Source organism: Colobus angolensis, unplaced genomic scaffold, assembly GCF_000951035.1.
Source record: "Colobus angolensis palliatus isolate OR3802 unplaced genomic scaffold, Cang.pa_1.0 Scaffold143, whole genome shotgun sequence".
In the NCBI taxonomy this organism is placed as follows: Eukaryota; Metazoa; Chordata; class Mammalia; order Primates; family Cercopithecidae; genus Colobus; species Colobus angolensis.
This window is the reverse complement of record NW_012114522.1, coordinates 865,021-883,689: the sequence shown is the minus strand read 5'-3', so window position 1 is coordinate 883,689 and position 18,669 is coordinate 865,021. Positions and strand designations below refer to the sequence as shown.

The window sequence follows — 18,669 nt, the reverse complement described above, 5'->3', positions numbered from 1 at the left end:
TATTGCTGTTTCTGTGGCTGCCCTGGGGAGCAGAAGAGGATGCACTGCCCCCTGCACCTGTCCCAGAGGCCCGTCAGCCAACATTCAGGGACCACCACCACTTGCCCCAGACTCACCCCACCTCACCTGATGGGCCTGTCCTATTGTGTGTCCTCACACCCCTGTGCCAGCTGAGACAAGCCCCCACACGCAGGAGCAGGACCTGTGACACTGCCTCCCTGGCTTTGTTGATGAGGCCATGGAGTCACTGGGACGGGCACACCCGAGGCAGAAGGAAGGCTGGCCCCGCCCCCAGCTCCCCCACCAAGCCCCTCCCCACTCCAAAGCTCCAGGGAGTGCAGCTCAGCCTCCTGGAATGAGGGGAGGCTCAGGAGCACCCTGAGTGAGAAGGGGACAGCCTGTGACGAGGGTGGGAGAGGTGGAGATGAGAAAAGGAAGGCAAGAGCACTGGCAGGCCGAGTGCAGGGAGCTCTGAGGGAAGCTGGTGCACTGCTGGCCATGGCCCGAACTATCATTCATTCCCTCATTCATTCTTCACTCACGCATCGCTCCAACCTCCTGGACTGAATTCCCCCTTGTGTGCCCAGCCCCAGCTGGTGCTGTCCACCCTGGGAACCGTCAGCAGCCGTCCCGGGAGCCCCTCATCCATCATGGGGTCAAGTCCTCCAGGTCTGTGTCCGAGGAAGCCGGGGCCCATCCTTCATGGGGTGGGCAGGCTGCACCCACAGTGTATTCTAGGCTTGGGACCCTATTCTCGGCGGGGGTAAGGAGGCATTGCCTTGGGCCAGCTGGGTGGGGTCCCTCTTCACCCCCCCAGGGTTGTGCTTGTTCGGGTTGCACCAATTCTCCCCACCCAGGGCTGGGAGGTGCTGTAGACTGTGTGTGGGCATCTTACAGGCTCATGAAGCTGTAGTGTTCATCTCCTACCCGGACAGGTCCCCTTGATCCCCAAGCCTTGCTCCTCTCCTGTAAAATGGGGGTGCTTCAGTCCCCACCTTCGCTGTGCACTGCTGTGGGGCCGCTGAGAGGCTGATCCCCTTGAGCTGCCACAGATTAGACATGTACCACGAGCCGGTGCCATCAGGCCAGGTAGGTGGCCTTCCCCATGGAGGACAGAGGAGCCTCACTGTGGCTGCCGTGGGGACTTGTGCAGAGGCAGCTGGCTGCTGAGGGGCTTGCCCCAGGGCTGCTTTTCCCAGGGGGGTCCCAGCTTGGTCCCAGCTCCCTGCATGGGTGGCCCAGACTTTCTCTCAGCTGCCAGCTGTGGTCTGAGGCTCCTCCCACCCAATTCCTTTCTCCTTTCAGGAGTGTCAAACCTGCATCGTGGTCTTGTCACAGCCAAGCCGGCCCTGAGCTCCATCCCCCCGAAAGGGCAGTCCCTCCCCAAGCCCTTTCCTTCCTCCCAGCCCTGGCACAGGGCTTGGCACATAGCAGGCGCTCAGTAAACACTCATAGATGGAGATAGCAGGACAGACGGGAGCTCTGAGTCTCCTCCCCTGCAGTCTTGGCGATGAGCGCCTGCAATGAAGGGGGGCTGCACTGGGAAGTAGCGAGCATCCCATCCTCAGAGGCGTGCAAGAGGACCAGGATAACCATTTGACAGAGACTTTGTAGGCACAAGGGTGAAACATGAATCAGCACAAAGTATGGCTTCTGAAAACTTCCTTCTTGGACCGAACAACAATAAAGCCCTATGCTGGGCGCTCCAAGTTCCATGGGAACGCTGCAGGTTGAGCAAGTGATTTGGAAACATCGCAGTCAACAAGCCGCCGTCTCCCAGTGCGCACCTTCTCACTGAGTTCTAAATGAAAGCTGTTCATTAGGGCGACAGGTTTACCATCTTGCAATGAGAATTGCTGGGAGGTTTTTCCCCCTGAGGGGGAGAAATCATGGTTGAGTAGTGAGCACACTTGCAGGGGACAATGTTTTCGTAGCTGTGGCTGTGGGAAGAGCTTTATTTGGGGATTTTTCCTCTCCGTGTCAGCAGTGCAGGAGAAAATGACTCCAATGAGCTTTGCTGCTGCAGTTTTACAGCACCACCAGTACACTGGGTCCGAAATTGTGCCCATCGCTCAGAGCTCAGCATCTGTTTCTGGCAACTGGGAGGCAGGGGTCTCATTAATGTGGTCTGGAGGTTCCCAGGTTGGGGGCAGCACAGGCCTCTGGCCAGCCATTTGGCCTGGACTCCTGGCTTCAGCAAATCCAGCCCTAGCGCAGAGCACAGCAGAGCCTGGACTCAGGGAAAAGTCAGGGTGGGGAGCTAGGGAGGGGCCCACCTGGGGAAGTCTTGCTCACTCACTCGTTCAAGCAGGGGCAGGGTTGGGAAAGGACCCTCAGGGCAGTCCTGAGCAGAGGGCACCACTGCCACCAGGAAGCCAGGCCAGAGGCCGGAGGGAGAACTTTCTCCGTACAAGCCAGGTTTGAAGGTGGCACAGAGGCAGGCTGGGGCGCAGCAGCCGAGAGCTCCATGCTCCAGGGGCAGAGACCCCTCCCCTCAAGGCTGTGAAGCCCAGGGTGTGGCAAGGGAGTGCCGTGCAGGGCAGGACACCTGGAGGCAGCTATCAGTGCAGGCCCAAGAGACACCAGCCTTCAGTTGCCCAGGAGCCAGGTGGGCTTCAGGGAGGAGGTGAGCAAAGCAGCCTTACCTCCCCGACAGGGCCACCTCCCACCTGAACGGCCTCCGGGCGGCTGTGTCTGATGTCCCTGTGCAGAATCATCTCTGTCCCCACCCGAGGCCCCCAGGGCCGAGTGGCTTCACTGCAATTTTGGGAGTGTGTGGGATCTGCCCTGGGACCCCCTCTTCCTGGGGCTGCCGAGCTGGGGTGTCACGCTGCAGCTGCTGGTGGTCATCCCACCACTTTGTGGGGGCTCATGAGAAGCAGGAGAGCAGGTGGCCATCGATGAAGAGAGACTGCCTGGTGACATCCACACAGCTGGATGCAGGGGGGACTCCCAGCCCCAGCTTCATGTCATGGTGGCTGCAGCAGTGTGATGTTCCTCCCCTTAGTGCTCCTTCCCCAGCCCAGAAGAAGCTTTCAGGGCCTTCCTTCCACTGCAGCCTCAGTTTCCCATAGAGGGCCAGCTACAGGCTCACCGTGGTGCCCTGCGCTGGCCCTGAGCAGGCCCAAGGAGAGGAGTTTCATGTGGGGGGAGGAGTTTCGTGTGAGAAGAGGAGTTTCATGTGTGAGGGATGAGTTTCGTGTGGCAGCAGGAGTTTCGTGTGGGAGGAGGACTTTCATGCGGAGGGAGGAGTTTTGTGTGAGGGGAGGAGTTTCATGTGGGAGGAGGAGTTTCATGTGTGGGGAGGAGTTTCATGTTGGGGGAGAAGTTTCGTGTGAGAAGAGGAGTTTCATGTGTAAGGGAGGAGTTTCATGTCGGGGAAGGAATTTCGTGTGGGGGAGTAGTTTCATGTGGGAGGAGGAGTTTTGTGTGTGAGAAGGAGGAGTTTCATGTTGGAGGAGGAGTTTCATGTGTGTGGAGGAGTTTCATGTGTGTGGAGGAGTTTCATGTTGGAGGAGGAGTTTCATGTGTGTGGAGGAGTTTCATGCCAGGGTAGGAGTTTCGTGTGGGTTCTGTAGTTCCACCTGTTGAGGGCATAGGTATGTGTCCCTCCATTTCCATTCTCTGCCCCGGCCCGGCTCAGGCCACGTCCAGAGAAGCCACAGAAACTCCAGTAACTACATCTCAGCTGAGACCCCAACCCAGAGCTGTAGGTGGCTCAGGGCTCTGGGAGGCAGATTTGTGGGGCAACTGCCTGCCTCCCTACACAATCCATCCCCACAAAAGTCACAGCCTGGTTGGGAGGGGCTCCCACTGCGTCATGAACGCTGGTCCTCGGCTCACCTCATGTCAGAGGCACCTGGGGATGGAATTCCAATCCCAGTCCCAGCCTCAGTCAGCCCTGTGGCAGGTACGGGCCACCCTCTGCTCCCAGCCTCGGCCTCCCTGATCCTGGGGGACGACCAGGCGCCTCACCGAGCTTTGGGAGAGTGGGTCCTGGTAAAGGGTGCACAGCGTCTCCAAGCTGCACGACATAGCAGGTGCTAAGGAACTCAGCTGTTGGCAGGGTTTGTTAAGAGAGGTGCAGGAATGTGCTGAGGTCATACAGTGGGGACAGGACAGATCCAGGATCTGAACCCCCCTCAGTGACAGGCCATTCTAGACTCCTGGCATTGCATGTCACAGACTGGGTGGGGACCTGGCAGGAGCCTAGAGCCAGCCCTTAGTGGGGTGGAGCCACAGAGCCTCTCCTTCTCCAGGAGCAGAGGCGCCCCATCCTCCTGCCGGCTGGGCCGAGGCCTCCGGTGCCGATGGGAGATAAGAGCACTGGCTGGAGCTGTGCAGACAGGCTGGTAGTTTTCCGTCATCCCCGCAAGTGACAAACCTTGCAGATGGCCAGGTTGGGCTGGAGGGTCCCTCCTCCTCACTTCTGAGCAATGTGACCAGGCTTACCTTTCCAGAACCTCTGGGCTGGGCTTGAGAGCCAGTCTCTCCCACCCTCTGCAGACCCCGGTGGCTATCCAGCCACCCCCATGGCTTTTTGAGCCTGAGAATAAATTTTAATTGGGGTGCTGCACTTTACAGTTTACAAAGCACACCCACACCCACCTCCGGAAACCTCCTGCCACCCAGTGTCCCTGTGAAGTCCACATCAATATCCGCATCTACAGATGGAGAAGTTAAATAACGCCAAGAGGACAGAGGGGACTCTGTACTTGCTGCTCAATTTTTCTGTGAACCTAAAACTACTAAAAGAAAAAAAAAATTTATTAAACAAACTGTCACGTAAATGGAGCCAGGGAGCACGTCAACTTCGAGGCGGGCTTCTCTGGCTTTGCGACTCACCCAGGCCTTTGCATGTAGCTGCAGCTCGCCCTCTTCACTGCTGAGTAGTATTCCATTGTCTGGAGGCACCTGCAGTTTGTTTATCCATTTACCAGTTGTTTGAGGTTGTTTCCAGTTTTTTGCTCTTATGAATAAAGCTATCACGAACATTAAAAACATTATCACAAACATTAAAAACAAAACAAATAATGGCACAGGCGGCAGGCTGCAAAGCCCATCTCAGCAGGGAACCAGCACATGCAAAAGCCACGTGGCTGCCTCCGGAGTCAACATGGCCTGGCACCCACTCCCCGAGGAGCCAGCGCCTGAGCTGGCTGGCTGCTGCACAGCCATGTGACGGTCACATAATGGCCACCTCCTCCCAAGACTCCCTCAGTGCAGGCCACAGGAGGCGTGGCCTTGGGAGGAGCTAGGACATGGATCACAGTCTTGCAGCTCCACAGACTTGCCCATGGGACATCCCTCATGTTCCCAGATGGAGGGACCTCAAGCACCCCTCTCCACGCCCAGAGCCACAAACAATCTTGGATGCTGCATGCTGTACCCTTGCCAGCCCAGGGACATGACTGTGGACTGCCCAGCCCTGCCCCTCCCCAGCTGGGGTACCTGGTTGTTGCTTGACAGTCCCAAGGCTCACATTTCTCAACTGCAGGGGCATCAAAACCCTCCCTGTAGGCTAGGCACAGTGGCTCACGCCTGTAATCCCAGCACTTCGGGAGGCCAAGGCACGTAGATCACCTGAGGTCAAGAGTTCGAGGCCAGCCTGGCCAACATGGTGAAACCCTGTCTCTACTAAAAATACCAAAATTAGCCGGATGTGGTAGCACGCACCTGTAGTCCCAGCTACTCAGGAGGCTGAAGCAGGAGAATGGCTTGAACCTGAGAGGCAGAGGTGGCAGTGAGCCGAGATTGTGCCCCTATACTCCAGCCTGGGCAACAGAGTGAGGCTCCATCTCAAACCAAACCAAACCAAAACAAAACAAAACCCTCCCTGTAGGGTCAGAGTGAGGCCCCAGCACAGTTACTGGGGGAATGGGCCTTCCCTGACCTGGCTAGCACCAGGCGCCCTGCCAGCACTTTCCATGGGCTTCTCAAAATTGCCCCCCACACAGCAGGTGCTGTTACAGTCCTTGGGCTACAGCTGGGGAAATCAAGGCAGAAGAAGGAGGGAATTTGCCCCCGTCACACAGCCCCATGTGGGGGGGGGAAATGGACTCAAAAGGTGTTATGGGCCAAGGTGTGTCCTCCCCAAATTCCTATGTAGAAGCCCTGACCCTCAGGACCTCAGAATGGGACTGTGTTTGGAGACAACTTATTTAAAGGGGTAATTAAGGTAAACTGAGGTCACATGGGTGGGCCCTAATCCAGTCTGACTGGCGTCTGGTAAGAAGGGAGATGTGGACACAGACAGACACAGGGGGAAGACCAGGTGAAGACATGGAGAGAAGATGGTGTCTGCAAGCCGGGAGGGAGCCTCAGGAGAAACCACCCCTGCCAGCACCTTGATCTTGGACTTCCAGCCTGCAGAGCTATGAGATGGTTAGCTTCCGTTGACGCCACCCAGGCTGGGGTATTCCGCTAAGGCATCCCCAGCAGACTCATGTGGGGGCTAACACCAGAGCACCCGCTCCCAGCCGCTGCTGCTCCTACAGCTGACTCGATAACCTGCCAGGAGGCGGCTGCTCACCCCAACTCACCTTCACCACCCCACCCCACCCCACTCAGACACGGCAGGTCCTTGTATAAAATTGCTACAGTTTGCAATTTTGTACTTGCTTATGTGGTCATGTAGCCGTTGCCTGCCTCACCACCTGTGCCCCATGCTCAGGTCATGAGGGCAGGGCTGTCTCTGTCTTGCTAACCTGGCGTCCGGTGTGCTGTGGGCACTTGACATATGCTTTTTAGAGTAATGATTATAAATGTGCATTGGTTTTTGCTATAATGACAGTGAGAATTATAAGAAGGATTTAAATCATTGCAGGAAATCATGGAGGTTCTGTGTTTTTCTCAGTGTTCTCACGAGCAGCTGATGTTGAGTAAATGCTTCTTGAATGAATGAAATGGATGATGGATGAACCAATGGATGGATGGATGGATGGATGAATGGATGAACAAACTTCCTCTGGGAGAGCAAAGCCAAAGAAGCAGAAGCAGAAGGCTCTGCGGACGCCTCACAGATCCGGGCAGGCTGTTGGGGACGCAGTCCCGTGGGAATTCTCTTCCAATCTGGAGTTCCTTCTGCCTTTAGAGAGAAGTCCGGTTAATGCTTGGAGGAGGGCCGGTCTCACGGTTAGCCGTGTGTCCGTCAGATCCCGTGGGGCACTGTGCTTAGAAGGGTGCCACGCTTGGAGGGCACCCACTTGGGGTTTTGTGCTCTCCAGTTACCTCTTGAAATTCTTAACATCCTTGGCTTTGAACTTGTGCTTTTTGAGGGATGTGTGAAGGGACTCACATGTGGTCACATGTGGTCTCCCCTCTGGCTGACCCCAGGACAGCTGTCATGCCCACTCTCTACCCCTGGACACCTTTCCTGGTCTCCTCTCCCCGACCTCATCCTGCAAACACTGTCACCTACCACCCCTGGAGGGGCCCAGTGAGACCAGGCAGGCATCCCATGGCATCAGGGCAAGGTGGAGGTCATCCCTGGCACGGGTTGGCATTCAGTCCACTACCCATCCAGACATCCAGCACATCTGGGAATTGAGTTTCCATCCCTGGGGACCTCAGGGCAATGGGCCTATAGGGAGGGGAGACTGGCCTCCCTGAGTCGGCGCCCCAAGCTTTCATTTTGTATGAAGCCAGCCCTCCCTCCCTGCTCCTGCAGCCAGCGGGCCCTTGGGCTCTGAGTGTGCCCATGTCACAGGCCCATGGTAGATGCTGTGTACCTGGCCCAGCCCCACAGGGTTCTCAGGGAACAAACCACAAAAGTGCCCACCCTTCAGGTGGTGAACACTCCCTGGGAAGCCACCTCTGCCGCTCTTGGGCTTGGGAAACCCACATCCCCTCTGGAGGCACCGTGGAGAGGGGCTCGGGCTGCCTGTTCTAATTCTGATGTCTGGCGTGACCGCTGAGCAGCCTGGGGACTTGGGCAAACCAAACCACTCAGCCTGGCCAAGCCCTCCCTAGCCCGGGATGACCAGAGTGGGCAGGAGCAGGTGCCTCCCCGCCGAGGGGCAGGGACGTCGTTCCTTGAGATGCCCCTCAGTGGTGGGGAGCACTCAGGACACTGGGAAACAACGCCTGGCCTTGCGCTGCAGCAATCCAGCCATGCGCGTTCCCTGACCTCAGGTCATACTCTCAGTGCTGTGTCTAAAGCCTGTTCCTGCTCTAGAGTGGCTAAGCCAGGGCGGCAGTCCTGGATGCCATGGTGGTGCTCTTCTCCGAGGATCGCCTGAGGCTGGGTCAGCCTGGGGAACAGACCTTCATGGGGTTGAAGGGGCCCTCGTTCTACCCCAAGAGCGGGGTGACCAAGGACTGGCCAGGTGACCAAGGGCCTGTGTCTCAGCGGCCAGCTCCTGCCCGGTAGGTGCCAGAGGAGGTGGGTGGGGCAAACACCGCTGGGTCCCGGTGGAGCTCTGCGGCTGGAAGGGTGGTCAAGGGACCGGCAGTCGGGGGACTCAGGTCAGGGCCGGATGGGTGCATGCGGCATTGTGGAGGCTGGCCAGGCTGCCCAACTTATGCTCCTGGGTGACTGTGTTGTCCCGAGTCCTGTGGTCATTGTGTATCTGTGGCAATCTGAGGGATGTCACCTTCCCTCCCCAGACTGTGAGCTCCATGAGGACAGGGTCTGTGTGCCCACCCACATACTCCGTTCTGGCTGCAGGGCTGACGAGCCAGAGGTACTTAAGGACCGACACCAAGCTCTGTAGGACTGCAGCCTCTGGGGAGTCAGTGCTGCAAGCAGAGAAAAGACTCAGGTGCACGGTTCACCCATCTCCTGCTTCACTGACCCCACATGCCAGTGGGGGCAAGATCGTATCCCCCTTTCACAGAGGAGGAGACTGAGGCTCAGTGAAGCCACCCAGCTTGTTAGTGGTAGGGCGGTAGGGCAGGCCCCAGCTTTCTTCCCTCCCTGCCATGAGGGCGTGAGAGCTCAGAGTCAGACAGCCTGTGGCACCCGGGGGCCTGCGAGGAGCACGCCCAGATGGCCCCACCATGGAGGCCAGGAAATCCGGGCTCTGAGGACACTGGTGGCTCCACACGGAGGCTCAGGGACCCCATGAGTCTTTGACATCCAGGTGATCACATCCACCTTTGATGTCCATGTGACCTCTTTCATCTCTGAGGCCCAGGTGACCCCACCTCTGATGCCCAGGTGACCTCATCTCTAAGCACTTTCTCTGTCTGCTCCCGCTGGTCAGTTGCCCTGGGTCTGAGCCCCCCAACAGCTGGCCAGCTCCTCCCTGGGGTCCTGACCAGCGCTGGTGTCCTCACTGACTGTGGGCTCCCAGTGCCTTTCCTGTTCTTACTCCCGAGATGAGTGCAGGGCACAGCATGGACACAAACACATGTTGAAAGAGAGAAGGAGGCGGGGGGGCGGGGGGTGACATGCATGCAGGTTTGGCCCTAAACGTTTCCGTGGAAGTTACCCTAAGACCTAGGGCTGAAAGTTCACGGAGGCAGCTTCCCTCTTAGTAAAATGGAAAATTCCCGAGAGTCAGGGCGTGCTCATCCCGACTGGGTTGTCCTGGGGCTAGGACTGGAGGTGGTGAACTCCCCGTCACTGGAGTGTGTAGGGGGTGGGCAACTCAGCCCCCGCTGGAGACTGTCCAGATGGCTGGGGCGTGGCACCCTTGCATTTCTTCCAGCCTGAAGCCTGTGCTGTTCTATTCAAAACAAACTCCCCCCTCCCTGCTGTGGCCTCCTCTCCCGAAATGCAGAGGGCCCACGGCATGGCCGGGCGGCACCCCTCCAGGCCCCACTGCCCCCCACTCTGCAGCTTTTCTGGTTATTTGGAGGAGCCAACAAGGGGACCTGGGAGGAAGATGATCCTAGTGGCCCCAACTTTATGCTCTGAGTGGACAGTGATCTTAGAGAAGCCTCTCTGAGCCTCAGTTTCCCCATCAGTAGAATGGGTCCAGGCAGTCTCTAGATGCTTTGAGTGAACCAGGGGCATCCCGTGGTGCTGGAGGCACCTCTGCTCCGTGGACTGAGCAGAGGAAGACGGAAGGAGCATGTCCGTTATAAGCACGGATCTGATCTCCCAGAGGACCCAGACCTGGGAGCCTGGCATCATCAGCTCCATCCGACGGAAGAGAAAGTGGAGGTGCGGAGCCTCCCTCCACGCTACCTCTGCTCTGAAGACGATGTTCTGCTTCCCCAACCGGGTCAGAGCCACCTTGAGAGCAGAACTGTGCCTTTGACACATTCACATCAATTCTTCCAACATTTATTAAGTGCCTGCTGTGTGCAGGCCTCTGTGTGGGGCCTGGGAGTGAGGTGAGATGGAAGCAGGCTGCCTGGAGGAATTTCCTTCCATCCTAGGACAGGGCCTGAGCACCCAGGCTGTGCACGGTTGTCCAGGAAGCCGCTCCCCTGCAGCCAGCGCCGTCCTCCCCGTGGAGAGGAGGCCTGTGAACCTACCCCGCCTCCACCTTGCGATCCAGGCCTCTGGAAGCTCCTCATCTCCCCAGGTGGCCAGTGCCCGCAAGGTCAAGTGGCCACCCACCTGGAGGGCCTGGCACAGGCCAGCTGGGGCTTTTGGGGTTAAGACTGGGCCTGATCTGCCCAGAACCAACGCCCTGCAGAGCCCAGCCCTTAAATGAGTGTGTTTTACGGTTGTTCCTGGGGTTTCCAGGGTCCTCACTGGCTCTGCACAGAAGCTGTGGGAGGTCAGCGGGGTGGGTTTCAGCCCATTTTCCAGAGGACGCAGGCTCAGGGCACCACATGATTCAGTCAGGTTTCAAGCCTGAGTCGGGGCCCAAAAGCCTGGGGCCTGCATGTCCAACGTTAGCAACCTTGAGAAACCTACAGTGCCGGGTGACAGAGGCACCACCCACAGTCATTCCTCATCCCATCCTCATAAGGGGGTCCCCGAAGAGGCTTCTTCGTCACGAGGCTCTGAAACAGACAGCCCTGAGCGGGTCCAGGCGATATCCATCAACTTGGTACAGCCCTCCTGCCCTCTCCCGGCCCATGATCAATCGTCTGTTTATTCCCAATTTGCAAATTACGCCCCTGCATTCAGCAAACCCCACCTTGCGGGGAGCCCCAGCCATGGCGCTGGTGACTGCCCGGCTCCGTAGGTTACTGAGCGGTATCGGTATGGAGAGGAGAGAATCCCTCTATTGTTTGCCTCCTGTTTGAACCGTGACGGAAACAACAGCAATCAATTTTGAATAACAGCTTCATTTGGACCAATTAGAAGAGGACTGATTTTGCTTGAAATTCAATTTGCAATGGCAGCACACTCTAGGAAACGGGTAACTGATTTTTCACCACAAACATTTTGGTATTGTGTATCCTGGGTGGGGTGATCTTTAAAAGCGGCCTCATTGTTCTGAATCGTTTCTAAGACGACATAATAAACACAGAGCCAGGCCTTATTCCCATTGTGAAGGGGCACAGTTCTGCTGTTTTTGTGGAGCTGCCGAGGTTGAAGAGTACGAGTTATGTCAAAAATAATGAAGCAAGTCTGGTGGAGTGCGATTCTTGAGCCCTGTCTGATCCCATTGGCTCAACGTGTAATGTAAGCATTGTTTGCAATGGAAAAGGCAGAGCGACAGCTCAAAGTTAGGCGGCGTGGACGCCGGATGCGGAAGACAGAAGACAAATTGGAGAAGTCACATGCACGTTCTGAACCGGTTTTCTCATCTGCAAAATGAAGCTAATATCGTGGATGGTGACGGCTCGCTGAGGGATCCCCTGTGGTGGGGTGAGTACGGAGCACGGCCCAGTGTCTGGCTCTGAGACAGCATCTCTCTATGGCAGTCCCTTTCTGGAGCTTAGTTTTCTTGTCTGTAAAATGGGTGCATCAATCCTGCCTGGCAGAATCTTGAAAGGCACATGCACAGAGCGCCTGGCCCAAAGCCTGGCATGTGGTGGGCACATGTCAAACGCTAGCTGCTGGGGTCACTGTCATTTCTGCTCTTTGTCATTATTATGCTTGAAGCCACCCCTCTCTGGGCCTCTTTGCAGAGCCAGAAGGGGGCTATTGAATTAGACGGCCCCTCGGGTATTTCTTTCCCCAGCACTTGCTGAGGAGTCTAACAGTCGAGTTGGGCTTCTAAAGGCGCATGGAAATGTCTGTTTTCATCGAGGCTGCAGTCAGTTCAGAGCTGATTAACCAAGGAAAAAGCCCGTCCCCCAAGAGCCGCGCAGACACTGCAGCAGCCGGGCTGCGGCTGCACGTGAGGTGGAAACCCGTCCCCTGCAGCACCAGCCTCCAGCTCCCAGCACGCTGGCCTCTGGCTGCAAATCCAGCTCCCAGCACGCTGGCCTCTGGCTGCAAATCCAGCTCCCCGCACGCTGGCCTCTGGCTGCAAGAAGTTTCTCACTGACAGCCTGGGGGGCCCGTGTCCTGGCACAGTGGGCACGGCAGGGGTGACTCGTGGGTTTGGAGTCCAGAGATGATCCTTTCAGGACTTCCACGTAGGAGAGGATAGGTGGCTCCACACCCTGGGGGAAGCCTGCTCTGCCCAGCTGCCGCCTGGACGGATTACTCACTGTCCCTGTGCCCCGCTGGGCTCCCTGCACTGAGCGGGGCAGTGTCTAGTCCAGCCTCTGGGACCTGGGGCTGGGGGAGGGCAGGGTTGGAGGCTCCACGGGTGCTCTGGAGACAGGGCTTGTTCTGAGTCGTGAAGGCCATGTGTGAGGCTGTCATGTGACACCAGGCAGGCGGGGCATTCCTGGAGGACAAAGCATTAATTCACAAAGGCGTGGGGCATGGCCACGCCAGAGCAGGAAGCGGGATGAATGGAGGTGAGGACGGAGGAGCGGCAGCAGATCGTGACCTGCCTGGGAGACCTAGGAGGGTGGGATCATGCTGGGCCAGTGGAGGCTGCACAGCCACAGGGCCAGTCTGGGACGCTGGGCTGGGAGCCACTCCCCCATGGCTGTCCTCCCCCACAGCCTCCCCAGTGCACAGCCAGGGCATGGCGGGAGTGTTGCTGGAATGAATCATAAAATGGCCCAGTCTGGTGCAGCTGGAGATGGAAGTTAGGATGGGGATTTGACCATCCCCCTACTCCAATAGGGAATCTGGCATGAATGTCCTCTGGGGTTCTCTGCAGTCCCCAAAGCCCTCCCCTGGAGGCAGTTTCCAAAGTTGTGGAGGCCTTGTGGGACTGGTGGTCTTCTAGGTGGGTCTAGCTGCCAACCCCCGGTCTACAGACTTTCCTGTCAACCATGCATCAGATGGTGAGAGGGAGTTCCTATCCTTTTTCCCTTTTCTCCATGGCTGCCAGGCAGCTCTGGGCATGTTTTGTGCTCGGACATAAGGGCAGAATGTCTTTAACTGAGCTTTCTGGGCCAGCGCCCCACCTCTGCCTTGCCCGGTTTGATTCCTTATCAGGACCACCACAACACTATTGTACCCAAGGCTTTTACTGGGAGCAGCCACAAACCCTCTTGGCAGGAAGGAAAGGCATTCTTGGTCCCCAGAGCTTTCTTTTGGCCCAGAGTTTGCAGTTAACTCTGCTTCCCAGGCAGATCTCAGAGGGGTGGCACTGAACCCTGCTAGAGTAGAGGCCCTGGCCTTGGCAGGAGACACTGGAGCCTATTTACACTGGTGGGTCAGGCAGGGCATGGCCCCAGGGAGCCTGTCAGGTCCCCAGTCTCCCCATCCTCCTCTACTGCCTGCTGCAATCCATGCTCTCCACGGTCCTGCTGGGTGGCAGAGGGCGCGGACCCTCGGGAGTGGGGCCGGAGGTCCCCTGGCCACTCAAGGCAAACCCAGTGGGAGGACAACGGGGACCTCAAGATGGAAAAGCTTCCCCTGGGCCTTGAAGACTTGGGTATCTCCCTCCTCCGCTCCTCAGCTCTAGAGACCCTCCCGTCTTTGTCAGGCCCCAGCCCACATCCATGTCATGACCCTCAGATCTCCCCTGGCACACAGCGGAGGCTGCCCATGCCTGCCCAGGGATGGTGGAGGCACCTGTATAAAGGGGTGCCTGTGGCACTCCGCACAGGGCCCTCCACCCAGGGCTGCTCCTCCCCCACCCTTTGCACGTGGGGGCCACCATGGGCTGATGGGAGTGGGAACATGGAGGGGCCGTGGCTGTCCAACCAAACCGGAGATGGACCTGCAGGCGCCGTGTGTTTTGATCTGACGCGGCACTGGAATATTTGAGCCCTGCCGATGGATGTGATATAAAAATACAGCCGGCTGCCAGCACAGCCGGGAAGGGCGGCTTCCTCGCCAGCAAGTGCCACGGCAACGTGTTTCCCCCCACCTCCAGCCCCCACCCCCGGAGTCGGGGGCAGGATCCAAAGCCTGGAGCTGCTTCTATAAAGTACGAACATTGCTGCCTGCACCAAGGAATATTTCCTTTTGAATTCCATACTGAGCTGCAAAGGAATAATTTGGATTTTTTCTTTTCCCTCCTTTCCTACCAACTCAGCCATGAGATTAAAATACAGGAGTTAATGAAAACCTATGCATGTCTGTGTATATCTGGTAGGAGCTGCATCTGTGATAGGCTTGGGCCAGGTACACAGGAACCCTGAGCAGGACGGCATTCGAGCTGGCACCCTCCACGCAGGGCAAGCCCTCCTCCGTCGGTAGTGGCTGCTTTATTTTATTTTGCCTGAAATCTCCCAAGAGCCCACAGGGGAGCTCTGCACAGGAAACGGGTCGTGGAAAACACTGCTCTGTGGCCCGGACCAGGAATGCATCCCATGCTACCTACGGCACTGGCTTGGGACAGGGTGGGATCAGAGCCCAGGTTCTCTGCAAAGGGACCTTTCTGGGTCCACAGTTTGCCTCCTCACACCTAGGGGTCCCTGGCCACATAGTCACCTCTGGGCCTCAGTTTCCTCAACCACAGACAGGGGTTGACATCAGGCCACTCTGGCTCCATGAAGTCGGCATGAAGAAGTGAGACAGGCCCAGGCTTCGTCCGTGGAGAGGAGAGCCTGTCAGGAAGGCAGGGGCCGTGGTGGACAGGTCGGCAGAGGGGAGGGCTCTGCTCTGAGCATCGAGAAGTCCCCTTGGTAGGTGGTTCCCAGGCTGGGTTTGGGGACACTCGGGGCTCATGTTACCCTCGGAGTGGGTGTCAGTGCCCCCTTCATGGATGAAGACACCAGGACTCAGAGCAAGGTGACATGTGGTCCTGCAGCAGGCAGGATGAGAAGCCCGGTTTCCGTCTCTGTTTATCCAGCTGAAAAGAAAGTCTCTCCAGGCAGCACTCAAGACCGAGTGGTGAACATCTGCCGGCTGCAGTCCCGGCCACAGCCCTGGAGAGTGCGACTGGTGGGGTCAGGACAGGAAGAGGAGGAAGGTTTGCTGACATTCTTCCCTGAGCGTGTACCAGGCTGCGCGCCCTGCTGTATCCTCAGAGTTAATCCCCCAGGAGCCCTGGGTGTGGGGGGCTGTGGTTATCCCCTTGCAGGTAGGAGGATCTGCGGTTCAGAGATGACATGCTCAGTAGGCCACACTGCTAAGCATGTGACAGGGCAGGCTCCAGCCCTGGGAGGCTGCGTTTCCTCTGCAGACCTCACAGCCCCCAGGGGCTCAGATCAAAACCTGACACTGTCCAAATACCCCCCCACCGGCTTCTCCCCTGCAGCCTGGCACACGGCCCCTCTGCCCAGCCTCCTGTCTGTGTCGTCTCCCCCTCCCCACACTGGCACCCCATTTCCTAAAACATGCTTGCACCTCCTACCTCCAGACCCTTGCTCATGCTGTGCCTCCACGTGGGGTCTGCCCTCAGCTGTGGGAAGTTGCCCGTTCCTGAAGACCTCCCGGGAGGCAGTAGGAGCTGGTGGAGATACTCAAGAAATACTTGTTAACTGGTTGAATTTGGGGTCAGGAAACCTGGGCCCTGTCAGGTCTTATCACCAGCTGTGTGACCTCAGGCAGGTGAATCCACCCCTCTCAGCCCCATGAAATGTACAAATTATCACACGAAATGCTGGTGCTCCGAAGGGAAGGGTGCCCTGGGTGGGACTGGGGGTCTTGAGTGCTGACAGGTGGAGGGTTGGGGATCTGCCCTCCCATCTTGCAGTTGTGAATTTTGGGCCCCTCCTGCCAGCTTGGTAAGATGCAGATTCCGGAGCAGAAATCCTGAGCTCTGGATCTTTTTCATGCGTGTGCAGTGATTCCCTCGCAGCCCCAAGGCCTGCCCTCGGAGTACCCCTGGGTGCAACGCCAGCCATAGAGTCTCCGAGGTGGGGTCTCCTCTGGTCCCAGGTTCAGGGGATAGATTGTCCCACAGATTGGCAGGCCTGGCAGGGCCCAAGAGGGCTCCCAGGACCCCCTCCACTTCCCAGGTAGGGCACCGACGCCCAAAGAGCAGGGATTTGTCTGAGCCAGTGCAGCAGCTCCAGGACAAGCTGGGCCAACAGCTCAGGACTCCCTGCCCAGGCCTGGTCGGGGAAGGTCAGGGATGTCCTCATCGGCCTTGACTGGCCACGTTCTCCACCCCTCCCCTGCCCCCACTGCTGTCTGCATCTTCCCACCTGCGTCTGAGCCTAGCACACAGCAGGTGTGAGCGTTAGCACGTGCCAGCTGTGGACATGGCTGGGAGAGTTCTTCTCAGCTGGGGCATCCTGAAGACCCATCATCTGGAGTGGAAGCCAGGCAGCTGCGGCAAGGGGGTTCTCCAAGGGCCAGCTCTGGCAAGTCAGGCCGCCCTGCTCTGTAACCTGACTTCGTAGACGGGGGCTTGTGGAAGTCGCAGGACCCAGGGCTGACCCCTCCCCAGGCAGACCCTGGCCCCCCATGCCAAAGAGAGCAAGGTGGGTATCCAGGATGGATCTGGGCTGAGCTCAGCAGGCAGGGTCTGGGAGGGGAGGGTACACGCAGGGAAGCCCAGGGGGGCCTCCCAGGGATGGGAAGGGGGACGGGACTGGGGAATGGATGGTCACAAGCAGGAGGCCTGACACAGCCCCTGCACTCCTACCAAGCTGTGCGTGTGTGTTGGGGGAAGCCCTGCCCAGCTCCTACCAGGTCCAGGGTCCACTTCTGCCCGTCCACCTCAGCCATCCTGGCAGCTTCCAGGCCCTGTGAAATGGCTGAGTCTGAGCGATCCCTACACCGTGAAGGCCCAGCACCAGGAAGCCCACCTCGGTATTCTATCCCCCACCTTCCACTGCCCTTCCTCAAGCAGCATTGTGGACAGTGTGGACACCTGCTGGGCCTGACGGTGGAGCAAGGGGGAAAGGCAGGGCTGCACTGGGGAGACACTAAGGGCACAGCAGGAAACAGGCCGGCCCCAGGCCCCTCCCCAGCCACTGCTGGCTTGTCCCACTCCACTGCTCTGGGGCCTCAATGACTTTCAGTTTGTTGCGGAAATAAGAAAGTGCCTGTTGTTCAACCTGGCTCTGGTCAGGCCTCTGGTCTAGAATGATGGTGTGGGGGCTTGCTGGCCTCATGCCCACCCTCTCCACCCAAGAGCCATGCCCACAAAACGTTCAAAGCCCGGAGGACTAGCTCAAAGCTACTCCGAGGCTTGGACTGGAAGAGCCCCACCTCTCTCCACCAGGAGGCTCTGAGTATCAGAGTGGGGAACGGCAGGGATGGGAATGCGGGAAAGACAGTCCCCCAGAATCTAAACTTGGGGACAACTTGAGGCTTCTAGGCTCCTTTCACCTCTTCACTACTCTCAGTACGGGAATTTTGAGTACATATTTTCCATGTACATAAAGGGTTAGCTTGAGAAAAAGCAAGACCCCCCTCCTTCTCATGCAAGAGGGAAGTTGTAACCCAGAGGCCCAGGGTGCCCTCAGTCCAGCCTTGCGGGGCTGAGGAAGGCGGAGGGTGTCAGGCAGGGTGAGGTCTGACTGGGAAGATACTCCCAGCCCCCAAGCTCAAGGACTGACTGCGGCACCCAACATTAGATTACAAAGGTTTATTTAGAAAATAGTTTGGTTGTTTTGGCTGTTGTTTTTGGCAAACACTTAAATACTTTCAGTAATTAAAGATTGTCGGTGCTTTCTCCTTGCCCCCTGGCAGCCACCCCCCGACTAGGTCCTGGAGAAGTCAGCCCTTGGTCAGACGGGGATGGGGAGTGGTAGTGTGTTTGGGGGGCTCCTTGCTCGCCCATTTAGGAAGCTACCTCTGCCACTGCTCTCTAAAACCCTGACCTCACAGCCACACCTCGGCAGGGCCCCCAGAGCTGCATCCAGGCAGGGAGCCCCAGAAGCAGCCCCTTGCTGAGGCGGGAAGGCAAAGGGGTCTCCCCCTCTCTCCTCCCCACTCCCTGGAGCCCGGCTATCTCTCTGCCAAACTCCTGCCCTGCCGCACCCTCCCCTGCGTCCTGGAGGCCAATCCATCCCCAGGTCTCTGGGAAAGCTCCCGTCTGGGCCGCCCTTTCTGCCCAGCCCTGAGCGTGGAGCTGTCCAGGATCCCCAGGCGGGCGCGAGTCACTGCCTGAAGCCCCTTCTCCTCCGTCGGAAGAGGATGTGCTTGAAGGATCGCCGGAAGTCCTGGTTGAAGACCGTGTAGATGACCGGATTGAGCGAGCTGTTGCAGTAGCCGATCCAGAAGAAGAACTTGAAGAGCGGGACGGGCACCTGGCAGGCCTCGCGGCAGATACCGTACAGGCTGTAGGTGAAGAAGAAGGGGAACCAGCAGAGCACGAACACGCCCATGACCACGGCCAGCACGAAGGTGAAGCGCTTCTCGCGCGCCTGGGCCACCTTGCGGCGGCACACGCTGCTGCG

General features: G+C 58.0%; 1 protein-coding gene across 1 annotated transcript in view; it reads right to left on the bottom strand.

Annotated features, from left to right (window-relative positions):
• Window positions 1-17,840: 17,840 nt before the first annotated feature.
• ADRA2C (adrenoceptor alpha 2C) overlaps window positions 17,841-18,669 on the bottom strand; it is a gene marked incomplete at its 5' end in the record, with an annotated part of 1,818 nt that continues 989 nt past the window's right edge. The window contains one exon of the mRNA XM_011935440.1: window positions 17,841-18,669. Coding sequence (XP_011790830.1) covers window positions 18,370-18,669 — 300 coding nt within the window.